This window comes from Thermobia domestica, chromosome 4 (assembly GCF_964235325.1).
Source record: "Thermobia domestica chromosome 4, izTheDome1.hap1.1, whole genome shotgun sequence".
Taxonomy (NCBI): domain Eukaryota; kingdom Metazoa; phylum Arthropoda; class Insecta; order Zygentoma; family Lepismatidae; genus Thermobia; species Thermobia domestica.
Genome location: NC_137457.1, coordinates 227,176,921 through 227,198,418, shown reverse-complemented (window position 1 = coordinate 227,198,418; position 21,498 = coordinate 227,176,921). Strand labels below are relative to the sequence as shown.

Here is a 21,498-nt window from a genome sequence, read left to right as displayed (position 1 = left end):
GGAATAAACACTAGTGATATGAAAATAAAATAAGTGTTCAAATGTGGTCAATGAGCATACAATGTAACGGTGATTAACCAAACTTATGAATGGAACTAACACTAGTGAAATAAGAAGAAATGTTTCTGTTGAAATGTGTTAAACAAACGAACAGCGTAATGATAGTTAAACGAATTTAAGAATGGAACAAACACGAATGAAATGAGAAGAAAACTTAATTTGTTCAAACGTGGGAAATAAGAGTAGAATCGAACAGTAGTTCAACTAATTTAATATTTTTATAGCGAGACACTCAAAGTAGCTACTGATTGTGAGACGTATAATAGCCAAACATTTAAGGCATTAGAAATAAACTTTCAATTTCATTGTAGAAGCCATCTGATGCCACCTACATCAGTTTCAGAACGGTATAATTAGAAACATGGGTTCCAGAGAAGTTAACTGTACCTCAGGAAGCAACGCGAACAAATATCTGTCTTTCTTTCGATAGGAAAATGATCTGGACAAAACAATGAAAAGTGGGTTCTTTAAGATACTTTGCTGTGCCATCATAATTGCTTGGCTCTACACGAACCCCAAATTATACTCTATGATTGGTGAAATGTTCAAAATATCGTGCATCACAAACTACTGATAGGCCTACCTGACAAGAAAATAAGTACAGGTGTGAAGCATGCGAATGAGAACTGAAATCCATGGAAACAATGATTACGAATTATATAGATATTATTCCCTAGAAAAAAAAAACTTTAAGACAAGTGTTATTGTCGGAGCTTATGACAATATGCCGATTTAATTAAGAAATATGAAGGAATCCACCACATTTCATGGACACGCAGCGTCTCATTACCATTTGTTCCATTTGATAGACTACCATCCGCCGGGACAAAAGTTCCAAACCTGTGAATACGTGGCTCTTGTACTTCTTAGGTGGTCGGCGTCCCACTGAGTTCCACCACCATGAGATGCATAGTTTGCCCGAGCGTTGGGTGCTGAGTATTACTGTTCAAGGGGCATTTTCTGATTTTCCAAATAGTCTTACTCGGCATTATCGGTGTTCTCTTTGTAAGTCAAACTCCGACAAAATCATGTTGGGTACCAGTTAAAGGTTATAAAGACCGAACGATACTGTAAAGTGCTTTTGCGAGTTACGACGACCTATAGTTTTTTCTTTTTTCTTCCTTTTTCTTTTTCTTTTCTTTTCTTTCTTTCTTTTTTTTTTGTAAATAGTATTGCATACTTTTCTAAATAGATGTGCGTTGATATCCTATATAAGTTTCCTTTATGGATTATGAATGCATTTTAAAAATTTTTTGAACAAAAGTTCTTTAAATTGATATATTAGGAATTAATGAGTATGTGTGTATGCATGAAAGCAGCTTTCAGTATCTTGAACACTAGAATTTGTTTATCTAATCAATAGATATACCTCAAAAGTTTCGTTCAAAGTATACATTTTATATTTTATAAACTGTGCGTTGAATATATGTTCAACATTGAAACTGATCTTAACGATTGTTGTTTTGAAACATAGAGCTGAGCATTTATACCCATTATAACAAGTGGCTTTTATAATTTCGTCATGCTAACTTTTAGATTACAATATTAACAAATTATTTTGTGTCCAATACGGGAAGTGATATGATTTAAATGATAATAACAAGCTTTAGGCATGTGATACATATAGGAATGAAATTCTGTAAAAACGACAAGCATTGTTTATTTGAAATCATGGGCAGATCAATGATAAACTTATATTTTAATTTCCATTTAATTCAGCATAACCTATAATTCATTTACACGTTCAGCTACATATTACAGAATGTTTTGTGTTGACTCACCAGATTCTTAATAAATAAGCATAAAGATTTTTCCTCTGTCCGCATTCTCAAGATCACCGTATCTGAAGTCAACTTACACGTTTTCTATTTCATAAGCCTGCTTTTGATTCATTGAATTAGGAATTCAAACAGAGATCCCTTGGCACAAAACTACAGAAAAAACATATCGTTAGACATAATTGACGAACGACGACGATGTAGATATAAACTCTCCGCGACACTTGGTTTTGGCACCTAGACTTACCAGTATTTATAAAGGTAACGCAAATAGTTGAGTATTCTTTTAACAACGGTAAAAATGTTTTTGTTATTAGGAAGTGTTCGTACTCCTAGTCAGTTTATATTACGCTATAAGTTTATATTGATTTTGTTGCTCCCGCGCCGAGTCCCTGTTCAAGCACTCTCGCCGTCCTTACCTCAGACTACAAGTCCCTGATGATGGATAATAGTGCACCAAGACAATCATTGATGCAGGATTGCCGAATATTCGAGGCAGGTGTTGTGGAGACTTTTACTTACTATAAGTGCATCGTTTTAACACTCTCACATCACAGTCTGTTTCAAATTTAAAAGCATTCAATTTAATTTGTGAAGCAACCCAGATCACGAACTCATTAATTCTGCTCTAAAGATTTTAGTTTAGAAAATTCTTGGATGGGCTTGTCAGGTCTAAATTCCCAAATTTGCAATTTTACTTTTGTTCCGTCGAGCTACAAGATCTGATGAAACCATATTGAAAATTGTGGATGCTGTTTTTAATTAGATTTCTATCCGTAACTGTCGATATTGGTTTTCATTTTCAACTTCCCCAATCCTCTTATTTCTGCATATAGTAGATATACGAGGTGTGACACAAAAAACGAGACTGGTCCAATAAATCACTGTACTTACAGATCAGTTCTCTGTGATATTATGACCTTCAAAGTAGTCCCCTTGAGCATTCACTCACTTCTGCATTCGGAGCTGTCTTTGCTGGCAACAGTTCTGGAATGAGGTTTTTGGAAGGCCCTTCAGGATATTCTCCGGTTTTGTCTGATCCTCTTCAACTGAGGTAACATGAGTTCCCTTTAAGCAAGATTTAACTTCAGGAAAAAAAGTCGCATAGAGCCAAATCAGGTGAATAAAGAGGATGCCCATAACAGAAATGTTTTTACTGGTCAGAAACTACTAGACAGATAGGGCCGTGTTATATTGTCTTGGTGCAACAGCCATCCATCACTCCACAACTGTGGCCTTTTTATCTAATTTTTCCACAATATCTTTTTAGTACCTCAATGTAGTAGTGTTGATTAACAGTCTGACCACTGCGAACTCGCTGAATGATTACAATTCCATTAATATTGAAGAAGACAATTAACATTGGCTTGAATTTTGATTCTGATATGCGTGCTTTTTTGGGGTCTTGGGAATCCTGGAGACTTCCACTGTATCGACTGGCGCTTACTTTCTGGGTCATAGGTAAAAATTCATGTCTCATCACATGTTACAACAAATTCCAACAAATTTCTTAAGTTTCACAAGAAACGTGTTGATTCGCTCTCGTTTTCGGTTTTTACATTAGACATTTTTCCGCCAGAATGCAGTTGCACGTGTTCACTCAATGACGCAGTGCTCCGTACTGGCGTGATCGATTAGGTCGAAACTGGCCGCATGGATAGAGGTGGTGTGTGGATTGACGTCAGCAAAACAGTTGTTGCCAACTCCACTCTGTTTTCAAGCTACACACTTAGTCTCGTTTGTGTGTGTGTGTTTGTGTGTCACACCTCGTATTGCTATTATTGTTCACCCTTTCCTTTCATGGGTAAAATTTGGTAACTTATACCATCCCGAACCATACCGTATCAATTAAAAACAGAATTTTGGTTAAATACAGAGTTGACAGGGAATTAATTCTCGTTTCTTCATGTGGACACACACATGTTTTCCCAATAGTTTGCGTAGTAAATTGACAAGATAGATAGATAGATAGATAGATATACTATTAAGCTATTGTGCTCCTTTCTTCAGTTAACGTCTTAACGTCTTCAAATGATAAGCCAAGACTCAACTAGATTTACGCAGTGTTTCGGTGCATAGAAATAGCACTTACTGTTTTATTTGATTATCTTTTTAATGAATTGGCAAGCCTACTGGCAATTTATAATCTAATACCTGTAATAATAAAAAAACGCGTTATAGCTAAATCAGGGTTATATAAAAGTAAGTTATATAGGATATTTCTGAATTGTAATGTAGTAGATGTAAGAAAGGTTAAGTTAAAAGAAAGATAATACTTACATAAATTACTTGATCACAGTCAGCACTGTTCATATCCATGTCCAAAAATTCTAATCTGATTCTCTGAGTTTTTGGCACTTCAATTGTCCAGTGACAATAACTGTAACGATGAACTCTTCCCGGGTAACCAGGACTTTGTATTATTCCGCTTGCTGTTGTCAATTTTCCTCCGCAAGCTACAGAAGTAACATTATACTATTATAATGTTAATCAGAAAATTATAGATAAAAGATATGCAAATAATGTAAAGTTACAGCCCAATTCGGAAAACCACCGGATGATGTGGACGTAAGACTCTATACTTACTCAACGTCGTACATACAGCCGATGAATACTGTTCATTCAAGCTATGAAACTATGTATACCTTAAGTGGAAATAAAATTTAATCAAAGCAGACACCTATTATTAATATTGTCTGTTGCAGTTTTCAGCAATATATAATTGCCTTCTTCAGACACATTATAATGTTGATGAAATCAATTACATATTACCCAAAATGTAACACACATTACTAATAATATGTTTGCTTTGGTCAAATTTCATCTTTGTTTAAGATACAGCAGGTGAAGAAGTGATCATCCGCTCCGGTCATCTTTAGCCCTAAGGTTTTCCCACATACCAATTTCACAACGATTGAGAGAAAATCTGAGCGACATTCTACCTATTATAACGAGAAATAATTTCCATTACTGTTGGTAATCGAACCAACGCCTTTCGATTCATAGTTAGCAGCTTTATCGACTGCACATTGCAACAAATATTGTTCTTTCATTATATTTTCTTTCATCAGGGAGCACGTATAATGAAACACTGACATTTATGTTTTTCTCTTTCTTGTGAGCTTTTATGTTTTTCTCTTTCTTGTAAGCTTCAAATATTTTTCATTAAAGTATAACAATAATAAATACATTATAATATTAAAACTAAAAAGTTGATAAGTCAAAAGAACGTAATTTGTCCAGGATAAACCATTTGAATTTGTTTCACAAAATTAACATCTCTCTCAGGTATATTGAACGACCTTCCAAACTTTACTTCTAGACAGTAATAATTTCAGTCTAAACTATTCATAAGTTTATATTTTGGTAGATTTATCTACAAGGACGTAAAGTTCCCAATTTTGAGATTTGAATATCTCCATGGCGTATGGTTCACTCCTAAAGTATATTTTATTTGGTAGAATATAGATTCGACTGATGTTAAGTTACAGAACTATTTTTATGGGATTATGGAGACTGAAAATTGATCAATGATATTCAATTTTTTTCTAACAATTCTTACTCATGTATTGAAAAATGAATAGTTAGAAATCTTAAAAGGCCTCAGTGAAATACAATCTGAAATTCGCCTAAGACGTATAAGGTCTCAAATGTTACTGAGCCCATCTGTTAGCATGTTGACGAGAACAAGAGTTGAAAAACGTAAGAAATAGAATGTAGAAGATATAATAACGAAATAGTAACAATTTCTTCTTTTGTACAGTTTAAAGAAAGCCTTCTTGCAACGCTAGTTCCTTTCTTAAATAGGCGTGGGAGACCTGGGTTCGATTCTCGGCTGGAGCTAATGTGGTTCGAATTTCACGTTAATCAGTAGGTCTTGTCTTATATATCCTCACTGCTCAAAGCAATGTTAATCTCACAAGCAACTCAAATCAACTCCTTTCTTAAACACGCTTTCCAGTGTTTCTAAACAGGTCTAGAGGTAGGTTACCTGACATTTGAGATTTGATATGTCTTGAATGGAATGAGGAGAGTCATTTAAGATAAATAAAATGTATCACAGCATTTTCCATCTACCTCTAAATTAAGCAAAGATTATAATTATACTCACGATCACGCTCAACAGATACTTGTAGCTGGAAGCCCTTATTACTTTGAGAATTAGAATCAGAATGAAAAGTTATTTCTGCCTTGTTAGACGCTGTTGATGTATCTTCTGTTGCTTGATTGCCACAGTAGGTGCCAATGTCATTTTCTGCAACGAATGAAAATGCAAAAATTATTTTGTAACTTTTATAGTTGAGAAGAAAGACAAAGAATTGATATTTTGTTGGAGATCACTCTGTCGTACCTAAATAATACTTATTTCTAGCATGCATGATTTAGTCATATGTTAATAGTTTGTTTTAAATCGAGTTTTACGTATGCTGCTTTTGTAACCGCTACGTCTAACATGTGAATTGTACCGTACCAACATGTAGAAGTCAAAATGTTCGCTTGCTGTCAGTATTACTGAAATATAGAATGTTAAATCTTCCTAGTCCTCATTAAGCGATTGATTTCCTTTGATCTATAGTTTACTTATTGCAATGAAAGTTGGTAGGTTGTTTTGAATAGAATTAATAAGCTCCTTTTTCTAATAGATGTTTACTGTAAATGTAAGTAAATCATTGAATACTGTACACAGTATATCTAATGTAGTAGTGAACACCAGCAAATTAAGCTTTAGTGGATATGCTATGCAAAAATATTTAACTTTGCACTCGTCAAAATGCAGAAGTACTAAGTACAGCGATCAGAAATTGGCAAATAAATCCTGAATTAGCAAAGAGATATTGCAGCAAAAGGAAATTTGGATGCAGAGAAAGACAGAAAGATAAATACACAAAGTTAAGGGAAGAAAAAGAAGTACAGACAGAGGAAGAGAGAAATTTTATAAAGGAAAACATAAGGACTTTAAAGAAATACAGAAAGTTAGATAAATATGATAAAGTATAAGAACATGAAATTGATAGGAATTCGTAGAGAACGAGGGCAATAAGAATGTAGTATGTAAAATAAAATACGTCAAACTCACCGTAGTAATGATTCACAATCAAGTTTCCTTAAGAGATCGTGAGAGTCAACACAATTATTGAGGATTGAGTCCTAGTAGCACGAGCATGTTCAGCTGTACTGATACAGTTAGCGACAAAAGTCCTTCTCGTTTGGTAAAATTTATTTTGAGAATAACGGTACTATGGCTGGTATTTTGGCGGTAACGTACAGAAAATTACATTCTTTTTAATTTACTGAAAACTGAACTCAAATTATCCTTCCGTTCTATAGTTATTTAAGAAACAAAATTCATTAAACGGAAAGAAATTTTGTCCCTGACTGTAGAAATATCTACGTATTTCTTTTGGCTTGACCTATATATAATTTTTTGCACTGGCAAGTGACATTGTAAACTCCACTGGATTGTTGAGAATCGGTAAAATAAAATTGAAAGTTAGGTATTTTCTAATTGATTTAGGGGTAATTTCTGAATTATCAATACGATTCTTCGACTTCTTATCTCTGTCTTTTTCTATTTATATGAAGTCAGCGCTCCCATCTTTAATTCTCTTCTTCTACTTTCTTCTAACCTGGGCGTACTCTATTTTCCATTCCCTCCCTCTCAGATCATTTTGTATCATGTCCTTTCATCTCACAATCAATCAGGGTTACCATGAAGAAATGACTTGATATTCCTTTCTTCCGCACTGTTTTCAAAGACAAAAAAATTGTTACAAAACTATAGTATTAATAATTTAAAAGTTCCTCCTAAACTAAGTAGGAAATAACTAATTTCGATCCTTACTTTTCCGATTTTCAACAACTCATGGTGGTTTAAATGCCGTTTACCAGTGCGAGAAATTGCATTTCGGTCATACCAATTTTACTAATTTGAGTTTAATGGAGAAAGCAAATACTATGAATGATCGCAAAATTAGAAATCCTTTTATTCATAAATTAAACTCCGCAATCAATCTGGGCATAACTGAAATTAACCGGGTTTGGAGTTATTTATCTTTGTATCTCATATTGATCCGGTTTCAAAGAAAGGGAAATAGCTACAATGGACTGCGAAAAGTGAGCAGTACTAGTAACTAGCTTTATGCAGAATTATGTAGATTCATATGGCATTATATTCTTTGACGTAAGATGATATATTTACCTCAAATAATTTTTGTTCTTTCACTTTTCCACAATTTTTCTTATTTAAGCTTGTTCGGACTTACAAAAGCGAATGCTGAGGACCATCTTCATCAAAACGTTCCATAGTTCTTGATATTATTGCAGTGAGTATGAAGTAATTTGTTTCACTTGCTATAGATACTATTATCAATGGTTGTAGTCTGAACTTCTATACCGTTTAACATCTACAAACTCCAAAAGAATTACTGTCTTATTTACAGAACGTAACTATGATATTTATATTTTTTTCTGAAGATTTCTTTTATTAATATTTGAGTAAAGAAGTGATCTCATTCCCTTATACCAGTTTCTCTCGTCGTTTTACTTATTGTGCTGTGCTGAAAATGTACGAATATGAAGTTTCATCTCAATTCCAAATGTTATATTTATCACTACAATCTAACTTCTCTTCACCCTTCTGTTTAAATTCGTATAAGCTGTAGAGAAATATTGTGGTATTCCAATATTGATAACGTCGTTTACTAATTTGCAAGCAACCTGCCAACCATTCAGAAGTTTCGTTGAGTGCGTCTTGACTACTGGGAATGCTACATACGTACAATATTGTAATGGAGTGTATTTTGTAATGTAAGATTGTAGTTCTGCTTTCAACAATACTTATATTCGAGAATCAATGATCCCTGTTTCCGAACCAACATATCGACTTATTCAACTGTTTGCTTTCGTCCCCAAAAAAAATCTTTCACGTTAAATGAAAACATTTACATAATCCACTGAGAGAAGACATTTAGTTATTGAGTTCCCGTTCATTGTAATGAAACAATATACACACCAGAGAATAAACATGCGGTAAAGTATATATAGTAGAGAAGAAACTTAATGACATATAAATAGATTTAATTAAATTAACAGTGTATTTAAAGATATAGATATACGCATGGATGCTGCAGAATATGAATTCCAGCTTCATTGAATATGCCAAAAATATGTTCTAACCACGAACCCTTATGTGCTTTTCATATGCATTGTCGGCATTGTAAGATATTGCAATATGTGATGCAGATAGCAAGCTATGTTAAAAACTACATACGCGTGTTATATGTATCTACCAATTCCTGGTATGAGTGTAAATCGTCTTATTTCTGCCATTATCATGACTCAATTCAACAGAATTCAGTTACTTGAACTATCAAGGATGAAATAATCACTTATTTTTTAACTTCAAGAAAAATACCTTACATGTTATATCATAAATACCTTTGTGAAAACTATTTTAAATACATAATACAACTAAATTATGTTTCGTCTTACCTGTATCATTGAAGAGCTGTTCTGTGATCCGTAAATAGTCATTGTCAGTGCAGTTGGCACTTGCAGGAAGGTCAAGTTGTTGGAACTGTATTTTGAAATAATTACTTTCCATTGTTTCTAAAGTCCAAAGACAATTCAGATTATTTTCATATGTTGAAGGAAATCCAGGTGATGTTATGAGGGAAGTAAATGTTCTTATCACTCCACCACATGATTCTGTAAATAGAGATCATGCTATTTTAAGACACGCAATGAAATAGTAAGTTCAATGGATACAAATTATAATATATCAAAGGTGCTATTGAGCACCTCACCTCATAAAACTAAGACATGTGGATATTAACCCGGTAACGGTCGACACGTGAGCGCAGCGTTCACTCTGGCATATGTTTTCGTTTCAAATCCGCCCTAGTGGGATCACAGACTTGAGGCGCCGTCTAGCTGCCTCTTGATATGTCTTGTGTATAAGAATGAAGTGAAACCTTTTCATTCTCTTCCATTGTAGTAGCACTGGCCTTATAAAAGCGACAATGAGTAATTTCTGAGCACCACGCTCACCTGTCGACCGACGGGGTGAGTGATTTTTCTGAGATCATGGACAATAACAAGGAGCAGATTCAGCTATGGCATGCTAAATAAAGAAACAAACTGTACGATATGCTGCCTCTGAAGTACCAATCTGTAGGAAACACAGTGTCAGCATCTGCTGCAAGTGTAATGGGTGACATCAAGACAGTGATCAGACATGGAAAAGAACTGTGTCTTATTGAAATACTTACTGTAGTACCAAGAGACATAAGTAGAGTGTTTACCCTAAGATATTTATATCTTTAATTTCATTAAACATTTTCCAACTCAAAATATGTATAGTATGAACATATGAAGAGCATATACTGAAAACTCGCTACAATTATATATTTTTTTAAAAGAAAATGTAATTCTTATGTGATAATGATAATAAAAATGTAATATTATATGATAATGATAATTAATTAATTGTATTGTCCATGGGATAACAGAAATTGATTTCATAAAAACTTTGATTGTAAAAATAGATATAATTTATAATAAGAAATGGTTTTGTATAAACGCATTATAATTTTATTTGCGATTTTATTTTATTAGTAATAATAATAATAATAATAATAATAATAATAATAATAATAATAATAATAATAATAAATCATAAAATGTCAACATATAGAAATTTGTTCAAAATAAATCCCATATAAAGTCATAAACAGCCATAGAAACGATTTATATTGTAAGTGAACGCCGCGTTCACCTGTCGTCTGCTCGCGTGACAAATCAACACTCGATCGTTCCCGGGTTAAAGAAATGCTTCTTAAAATTCATAACTCATTATGGTAATAATTTCTTACATGATTTTTTTACTCACATTATTATTTGATATCAGGAATAGAGCTGAAACAATCAAGTTATAAAGCGGAGAGTTATATTTCATAAAAGAATATATAGTTTTCATTGGAAGCATTTAAAACAAAGTTCAAGATAAACATAGGATTAAAGACGCAGTAGTACCTAATTATGACAGTGACGAATCTTGGCTTTTAAATGGAGTGAATCGTGGCTTATGAAAATCGGCGGTTGCAATATCAAATGCGTGTGGGCACAAACGGGTGGGCTTCCAGCTCCCTAGTGTTATCTTAATATTTAGAAAATACGGACAGAAAAATATGATATTCTTTATTTGCATAGTTATTGATTTATGTTTACCGGTAAATTTGCTATTATTATACAGTAATATTAACGTACAAATTGTTTCCAAAGATAATAAACAATTACTGCTCAAAGTTAACTTGAAAGTTATTGCTGTTGTAAACTTCTACAATTACTTATTAAACCTTAATTAAATAAAATATATGTTATAGTGTGAGACTTAAAATAAAGTATATTTGATATTTCGTATATTTCAGTTCATTTACAGAATTAGAATCGGAAATACTATCATATTCTCTAAGCATATTCGCACTAAAATAATACAACAATGTATGGTAATTAGAAAGATTAGAAATATACTGCAAACATACACTATAACTGAGAACACTCCTTCTGTCCTCATGGAAATAGCTCGGAAGTAAATTATATGACAACACTCGTCCTTGTTTCCTCGATGCACATTTCTGTTTTGTCAAACATTTTACACTCTTTCTACTTCTCCTTCATTTTTATACTAGTGGTTGTAGTTGCAATCACATGCGAGCAAGAGATTTGGTTACAAGAGAAAAATGTCCAGGGGCTGCAAAAGCAAAATGCGAATAAACTGCATTGGGACACAATTTGTTAAACGACATGCCCTGTACAAGAATGATACGTAATAATCTTAGTTAGGCGGAAGGTGGACGTTGAGCTCCGTAGGGGCTCTGCTTTCCCGGAAATATGCTTGGAAGAAACATTGCTCGACAATACGAGAAGATAGTAGCAGTGTGTTTCTTATGTTAAAAAACAGGAACTCACATCATATGCTTAATGCTACTGTGTGTAGTTGAATCGTTTATGAATCTATAAACAAGACTTCTTTCTTTCAACTTCTTTTACATGAATTACTGAGAGATGTATCAATATTGTCTCGCACTACATAGAAAGGTTTAATTTGACCTCAAATACTTCTCTAAGACTTCGTAATCATTCTCTGAACCACGAAAAAGAGAAAAAGAAATAAAGAAATAAAATAAAAAAAGGGATTGCATAATCATTCAACATCAAGCAGTAGCCGCTTCTAAGTCTTGAACTCAAATAAGAATAAAGAGATGTTATTAATGGGTTTAAATCATAACATTAGTAGCTCTCAGTTGTTAGGGTTATCTGGTAGAAAGTTGACAACATTAATTGTTGTATTGCGCTGTCTGGTTTAGTGAACACAGAGTGTGATTTGAATGGATTTGTATAAAACATTAGTAGACGTACTATAGTTATCTGATAAAATGTCAGTAATAATCCAGTATCCAGCTTAAACCTCCGTAAAAATGTCTAGATCCGGAGAATTGTATTGCTGCAATGAGATAAACGATAACCAAACAAAAATAAAATCGTAGATACACATCTGTTATCCTGTACATTAGGTGTTGGCAGCCATTTTTCAGTATAGCGGCTGATATAGCTCTTTCCACATTATCTTGGGAACCACTGACACTTCTTGAGTCATTTAAAAGTATAAACCTATATTTTCCGGGTTGTAATTACAATATATGTTTTTCATACCTAGTGACACACGGGCCATGAATCCATTGTTAGGTGTTGAATTGTTGGTGTAATAACGAACATACATAACGTTTTCAGTTGTTGATTGGCTGCTTGGAGTTTCTGTACAATATCTTCCTATTAGATGAGACGCTTGTGTGGCCCCATCTCTCACCTCAACGAACTCTTGTGAACAACTAGAAAGAAAAAAATAAATATTAACACAAATTTTCAACTAATATAATTAAAGCATTATCTACTTATACTATTACTATAAGTAGATAATGCTTTGTACAATATTTTTGTCAGGCTCAATTATATGTTGCAAAGTTTAAAATGCAATTATTTGTTAATGGTTATGGGGATTATGAGCGGGCGCCAGTAATCTTACTTTTCAGATTTGGTAATCCCAATCCTTCCCAAGCGGAACTACTTTCTTTAATATTAAATTATTCTTTTTAATAGTACTTCTTGTTATATGTTCAAGAGTATATTTTACTAGAGAAGAAAATGTTATCCTCTACTTCTTACGATAATTGATTGTGGCCGACGCTACACTTTTACAAAATTTGAAAGTAAGAGTTACGCAAATGAATAGATTCGACACCAGGCACTTTCGGGTTTCGAATTATGAAGTTCATAACTTTGTGAAAATAATGTTTATGCGAAAGCTATAGTGTTGCTCTTGTCCTTTATAAATAAAAAGAAAATTTGTGGTATTAATATAGCCACAGAATACAGTATGCCGTCGCAAGTTTTGCAGTGATCTTTTAAATTTGAAGGACAATAATCCTGTTATTTACCACGGAAAAATTATCGTGAGTCTCCTACCATCCATCCGCGGCCTGATTGAAATATTGATCTTATCATTAGCAAATCTTGCAATGATTAGGTAAAAATGTCACATTTCGACACTTATTATGAATTGTGAACTCTCCGTCATTGTGCAGTAAAGAACATGAAAACCACTCGTATACTTGTTAAACATACTTTTTTGTGTATGATGTATGACATGTTTCTTCAATGTCTAGATGTAATGAATTTAACTACAGAATGCCGTCTGCTAGATTCGCTCAGTTTTTGCAGTGTGATTTTTCACCATGAGGGATTTTCAAAGAGTTATTCAGCCCTCGGTAGAGGTGCCACTGTTATTATTTATTCATTGGTTGATTTTTGGTGCGTTAATGGAGACGTCAACAATTGCTAGTTTTCCCTGTCACGATGAAATCCGAAACGGAGATCCAATGATTATTATTAGTGTAATTTATATTATATCGACAAAAGTTTTTGTATCATATAATCAAAAGTTGCATCTTTTGACGCTACTGTTACTATTAATTAATTAATATTTTAGAACACAATTGTACTTTTAGGATGAGTTTATGCCCGATTATCTTTAATCCTCTTTTGCATTAATATTTGTGAACGGCTTGCGGGCACCTTTTTAATGGTAACGGAAATTCGGCACTCCAGCTATATACTTTCTCCACAGAGGAGCCTATGCTCAGTTCTTTATTTAATGAATCCAATTAATTGCTTTTTTCATTATTAGGAAAAGAATTAAGTGAAAACATCCTCTAGATTTTTTCGCAAAGTTTATCCAATAATTTAGTAGGAATTAGCCCTAGAAGCTACAGTCCTATTAGCGACAGGAACTGTCATTTGTCCTTTGACCGACCAGTTCATTTACATTGAGATGATGGAAGATGATATGATTCCCTCTCTTGAAATATGTTTGCCTCTGGTATTATTAGCATCCGAACAACCCTGTTATGAAAAATGCACATGCCAGTGATAATGTTCGTCAAATATATTTTCTTTCACTGTGAGTGTAAATAAAACTTATCTTAGTTTCGAGTTAGATTTGACATAAAACATATCTAGTCTGTGTGTATGTGATAATTTTCACAGAACTGGTCAGCATATGTTGATGAGTGTGAAACTACCATATGTGTGTATATATTCTATAATTTTGACAAAGAATGCTTACAGTAGTTTTCTAATTGTGATAAGGAGCGCAGTTGACTGTACACTGTACAATATGTGTAAGATATATTTTAGACAAAAACTGTAAGTAGATAATTTTGACAAGGAAGGGAGATGATATACGTGTATGTAGAAGACAGCTCAGTATAAGTTCCTAAGTATGATAAAGACAGTTGTTCATGTGTGTGTATTAGAGAGATTATTTATTCTGACAAATTCTGCTTTCCGTAACTTTTAAACACGCCAACGCCATGACTAATATGTTGCCAGTCCCAAGTCTGGATAAAGTGTGAGGGGTAGTTAAGGAAAAAATCTTTAATAGTTAATAATACTTGTGTCCAATGCTTATTAAAAAACACTTTATACTTATGAATGTAAGGGTAAGGTTACATCTGAAATTTATGATTAAGCAAGACGTATTAAAAAAAACTGGAATGAAGACTAATAAATTGTATATCTGATTAATTGTTAAGGGTATTTGTTAACAAATTGTTCATATCCAAATATTGTTTATTTGTAAAAGTATGTAAAGTATGGGAGGGGCTGAAGCTTTTCCTATAAGTATCTCATTAAAGTTTAATTTTTTAATTGTTAATTGTTAAGGTGTGTGTTCCTTGTAATTGTGAAACGGCTGAAGAAATGAGACCTCTAGGAACGTAAATTATTCATAGTACATTTTGATTGGGTCTAAATCACACTAGCGTGAAACAAGCTAAAGAATAAGGAAACTTATCTGTTTCCATTATATTAGTATGAACGAATCAGTTACTCATAGGTCAGTTAACAGATCGAATCGGTCGCTTACAGGACAGTTAATAGTTCCTGTCGCACATAAGACTGTCGCAAGTAGGATGACATCATTTAATAGAGGTTTGTAGAATATTGTGGTAGCATGATTAGTATTCTGAAAAACATTATGTGAACAATGTACTGTGTGTCTGTTGTTATTGAAATTCAGTATTTGCGGAACTGTTGATGCTCTTTGAAAACTAATAATAGCAGCTTATTTTCACCCATTTACAAAGAGAGAAAAAAGCAAGAAAGAAATCACTAAGAAATAATGATTATCATTACGTTTATTGTATTACAAAATTAAGATGTAAGAATCAGACATTTTTAAAGCACCTTTATATATATGTACTTAAAAGTTTTCATAAAGGTAACCAAGAAAGATCAGCAATACCTTTGAAGATCTATATGTCACCTAAGACGTACCAGGAAGATAAAAAAATAGTCTCCATCAACATCGACCACATTCTGTTAATATTCTGGAAGGCGATGGCATCAGCATCGCAGTAGAACTTGGCAGGCCGTGAAGTTAAGAAGGTATCAAGTGCATTTTGCACCTCTATTAGAGATTTGAACTGCGACCACGTAAAATGATTGTCCAAGGAATGGAACGGGTGATAATCGGACGCTGTATTGTCCGGGGAGTATGGCGGATGCAATAGTGTTTCCCATCCAAGGTGTTGGTGTTCCGGGTCATCCTAGCCACCTGAGGCTTAGCGTTGTCCTGTAATAGGACGACTACTTTGCGATTCAGAAGTTCTGGCTCCAGAATTTTGAGTTTTTATTGAAGAAGTCTCAACTGCTGACATTACACGGTTGCATTGATGCTCTGACCGCTGGTAGGAGTATCCAATACATGATGCCGCGAGCAGTCCACCAAACACACAAGAGGACCTTCTGGTACAGTGCTGGTTTCGGCTGTTTTGGAACCGGTTTATTGGAAGCTAACCAATGATGACGATGCCGAGGAGCTTCATATAGGATCCACTTCTTATCACATGTCAACACCCTGTCCAGAAATCGCTCCTTCCTCAGACCAGGCAGTAAATAAACACAAATGTCTGTTAGCGTTTCTTTCTGACAAGGAGTCAAATCATGGAGGACCTGTTGACCCAACTTGTACTGCTTTCCAAGTTGATGGAGGCTGCCGAATAGTTTCTCCACTCACACTGAATTGTAATCTCAGCTCCTTACATGTCTGGCCATTGTTAACCTCAAATGCTGCCTGAATATCTTCATTTTGAACATGTGGCACGTGGTGCATCTTCGAGTGTTCTGTCACCGCCCCTAAATTTGTTAAACCATCGCTGCACTGCCCGTGTAGTCATGGCACCACCTTCCGCTCCGCTGCAGCGGAGTTTGACCCCAGTTTGATCTCGTACAGCACACACGCCCTTATGACGTTCTGTGGAGGTCCCATGTTCACTCTGTCCGTACACAAGCTCACGGTGTAACTGAACTGCTACAACCAGGTAGTATGTTGGATATACCCACACCAACAAATGACCTTCGCCTTATCTCCATTCACATTCAACTCACGGTGTAAGGGCCAATTGAACACAGACCTCCACAAAAAGCAACATAACTTTCTTGGTTACCTTTATAGTTATAAGAGTGCGGTGATATGCTACTGGACATTATTATAATTATTTTTAATAATAATTATAATAATACCTTGAAAGGTATGCAACTTTTTAACCATTATGTGCCTGAGGTATATATATGTGTGTGTGTGTGTTATTTATAGTTTGCATCTACTAATACCGTACTACCGTTCGATCAAGTTCTAGGCAAAAATCAAGGCATAATAATTGCAATAATCTCCACAATTCCATTGCATAAATACATGTGTGACAAAACAGCAATGTAAATTTACGTTTTTGAGAGGTTTGTTTTACCTTATAAAATTATAATAAACTTTGTGTGTGATAATCCTGCTTTGTATGACAACGCCCGATAACGTCTTAGGATGACTCTTCCTAGCATTCTACTCAGAAGTACTTCTCGTTATTGTGTAAGCAGTAGGTTCTTAATTAAGCTTGCCTACTATATGGTGGGTAAATTTGGATAAGGGCGTAACTAGCAATTTTTCAATTTTTCAGGAGAGCAAAAAAACAAACGCCTTTATCCCATTAACCAACGTATTCACACACTACTTTTGGAGGCAGGCGTTCGCTACGCAGCAGAAATATTACCTTGACACTACCTAGACACATACGGACATGCTCAAACTTGCAGAGAATATGTATATCTCATTTTACCGGAAATAGGTCAATGGTAGGTAATGAGTAGCTGAAAACCGAATGTTCATAACGTTCTCCACTATGATAATCAATTTAAATTTTGTGATAACCTTCAGAAAGATATACGGTATATAACTAAGTGTTCCTTGATATGGTAACATTTAATTTCATTTGGTTTTCTTCGTGTTATTTTTATTTCAGATTGTATTCCTACATAGACGTTTTCTTGTTTCCTCCCTTTATATTGTTTTCATTTTTTTGTGTTGAAATGTTTAACTATTTTATATTTAAGTAGTACATTCTTTTTTATGTAGTTCAATACTATTCTTTTGTAATTGTTAATATTTTTATGTATTGGTGTTTTTCCTGAAAAAAAAAGAAATAATCTATACATGTGGTTAAGTGCTCGGAGAAGGCTGCAGAGCCTTAACTTCGCCACGTAAAAGAAGTCATAAATAAATAAATTTTGAGTTTGAAATTTTCTTCGGCATTGGTTTCATGCACAGAAAATTGCATTTCAAAATTTCCTGAAAATTATTAAACCAGGTTGTCAACACTATAAAGGAATTTGAAATAGTTTAGTCTAGCAGAAAGTGAAATCGCTGAGGTTTGGTCATTAGTCCGTCTCCAAAATCTAGTGTGCTTATTTATAAATAGTATATTTGTGAGAAAAGAATAAAGAAATGTAACGTCTCTTAGTATATAATTGGCTGTCCTACTTTACCCTCCTGTTTGTTATAGCTAGATATATATAAGGTAACAAAATGAATTAATCATAATATGAGTTCATATAAAAATTAGGCTCATATATTATCTACACAGATCGGTTTCCCTTCAATAGATGTTAATTGTTATTGCACTGATCTTATGGTTTGATATGTGACAAAACCTCACTGAACGAACCTCACCAAAATAAGTTCAAGTATTACTTCTCATGAATTTAGCAAAAGAACAAATAAAACCTCCTTTCCATCTTTCGTATCTATACGAATAGAATATTTGAAGAACCATGTGAGATAGATACTGAAACATTCTTTGTTGGTTTGCTTCTCCCAAAGTTACTTAAAATGGAAACATCTAGTTTAAAACTTCATAGGAAAACTTCTACATATCTCAGCCGATGAGTTATTGGCGAATTACCTTTGAAATTTGTATCGTTAGGAAAGCTGAGAATAAACAAATTTTAAGTTCCATTATGTGCTTTATATACTAAAATTAAAGTCCAGCAAAATCCATCATATTTCTCAAACCACCTTCATAGAAACTATGCAAGAAACAAACGGGTGCAAAACCATTTCTGATTTAAGTGACATATTACGAGTACAAATCACGTAATTTATTGGTTATATGACTGATGTACATCATACTTATATTACTATTCTCCTTTGCTGCACACTACTTTTTCTGTTTGTACAGTCTAAAGCTATTCAGCAATAGTTATCGCATTGAACTATCTACTATACTTAATTTAATACAAAAATACTAAAATAAACTATTACATCTATTGCTACTAATATTACAATCTTGTTTATTTTAGCTATTTTCTATATCACATAAAATAGACTTATTCAGTTTCGCGAAAAAAAAGTAAAATTATATCTGAACTTCAAGGTAGTTTCTTCTTATCATGGAACCGAACGAAAACATATACATTTATTCCTATTGATTCTATTAGCTTTCTCTGACACACCATCTACTATTCTTTCCTCTGGTCTTTCAATTATTTATCTTGTTCTTGCATCGTCGTTTGCCTCCTGACGTTTATCTGTTACTAAAATGGAGAAAGCATAGATAGTATTTGCTTCATTTTAGTATTACCAGAAAGATCTTCTTTGCAAATCTTCAACTTCTCATACAACGTATCATGTATTTAAAGTTGATGAAGTACATCTGTTGTGAATAAACAAATAGCCTATGTACTCGAAAATTAAAAAAAATCTAACTCAGCTGAAAGTCGAGAATTGTTTGCTTTGTTCTACAGCATTTTGATACGCTATAACATTTCACTTATTATATATCGTCAGCTTCACCAGATTTCCATATATACTCCATTTTCTTTTTTATTTTATTCATTTCTTGTTTTAAAACTCGTTTTCAAACTCGTTTTAATACTCTTAATTTCAGAAGTTCTTGCACATATACAAGTCTAATAACTGAAATTATTTTTGATGTTTTGTCGTGTTTACTCGCGTAATAGTCGCACTTTTTCTACCAACTTTTTAATGTGAAAATCCAACGGCGACTATTACGCGAGGAAAAGTGCCATTCAATTATTGCTATGATCAAACAAATTCCGAATTTTGAGACATACAGCATAGTATCAACATAAAATGAGGGGTGGAAGTAGATTACTTGATCTCTGTTGACAGATGAGTCACAATAGTACGTATCAATAAACACAAAATGTTCTTCCGCTCGGATTCGAGCAAGATGAACTATTTCGAAAGAAGTCTCGTTCACAAAGACAAAAGTTCATTATGCGGGGATCTTTTGGCGAATATTTTTTACTTCAAACTTAAGGTACGACTGTTATGCGAAGATGTCTATTATGCGAGTAAACACGGTATTTCATTTTAATATCAATTTTAAAAAGTAAACAAAATATATTTTTAATCGAATAAAATAGATCAACCACTAAAATCATCATGATCTTAACTCTGTTTTAATTTATGGACCAAAAAATTTAGAAATTGCAAAGTACATGCCTGTATGAATATTGGAAATCAAAATTTCCTATGAAATCTATACGAAGCCTTTCACCTCCTGGTGCCATTATTACCCACTCACACTCGGAGAAAGCATTTGGGATATTTGGATAATTTGGAGACGATATGTTTGTTGAATTCATCTCTGGATTTAATATTATTCTTCCACCACAAATTGTTGAAACCTCTTGAAACCTCAACTTAAAGCCCTGTAATGTGTCAAGAATATGATTAATAACCGTTACTAGGTTTGAGATAACATTTGGATTAACATGGTATAGGATACACGAATATACAGAGGTTGTTCAGTCTACATTTGGCCAATTTCGACTTACCTAAAAATTTAGAAGAATCCATGGCGTAAGTGCGTAAGTGTTCGATGTGTTTTCTTGGTTCCTAACAATACCCCGACAGCGTAATTTGCAATTGTAATAGGCTTCTCTGAAGAACTGGCAGGGGAATATTGTCCCATTCCCTTTGTACAGCTTTCCGAAGTCCTTCTACAGTTGTCACACGCCGTTTTCCTAAAGCCCGCTTCAGCAATCCAAATCCACAATAGTCCATATGACTTACATCTGGAGATTTAACAGGTACCTTATTGAAAGGTATCACCTGTATACCACTTACCTCCTCCATCTCCCTGTAGAATGCGAGGGACGATCGTGAGGTATGTAATTAGGCCTTGTCCATGTGGATGCGCACCAGATTGGAGTCATTTCCATACATTGTTGGAATCTCATGCTCGTAGATCGGCCGCATGATCTGCTCATGAAAATACAGCGAATTTATTGTACAGTTCTTCACCATCCTACGAATCTTCAGTTTACCTCGGTAACAGTAGCCATAACGACCATGAATTCTTTTCGGAAGGATTCTTTACAGACACGAACTCACCTTCCGAAGTTCTTGGCACCTTTCTCTCGGTACATGATGGCTCTCGGTTTGCCGCAGCCGGAAAAGTAAATCCATGTTTCATCGAGCGTTAAGACGTACATCCACCTTTGTTTTGCCAGATGCCGTTCCTACAGCTTCCGGGCGTTACACTTTCGTTCCTTTTGGTTTGCATCCGTGAGAAGATAGCCGTGAGCTTTCATAACTTTTTTCAGCTTGAGTTGATGGTGTAACATCCTTCTCACAGTCCACAAAGACAAGTCAAGACGATTAACCTTTGTGTTGGCAGATTTTCTTGCATTGCAATTTTGCAAAGTTTCCTTTGCATAGTGAAGGTGGCCTTGGTGCATTCCC

General features: G+C 34.1%; 1 protein-coding gene across 1 annotated transcript in view; it reads right to left on the bottom strand.

Moving 5' to 3' along the window:
• Positions 1 to 21,498, bottom strand: part of LOC145683884 (cubilin-like) — a 1,291,374-nt gene that overhangs the window by 450,372 nt on the left and 819,504 nt on the right. Inside the window, exons 44-48 of the mRNA XM_081755522.1 lie at positions 20,254 to 20,462; positions 12,552 to 12,727; positions 9,330 to 9,545; positions 5,950 to 6,093; positions 4,119 to 4,294 (exon numbers count right to left, since the gene is read on the bottom strand). Of these exons, the coding sequence (XP_081611648.1) occupies positions 4,119 to 4,294; positions 5,950 to 6,093; positions 9,330 to 9,545; positions 12,552 to 12,727; positions 20,254 to 20,462 (921 nt within the window). The remainder of the gene's footprint in view (positions 1 to 4,118; positions 4,295 to 5,949; positions 6,094 to 9,329; positions 9,546 to 12,551; positions 12,728 to 20,253; positions 20,463 to 21,498) is intronic.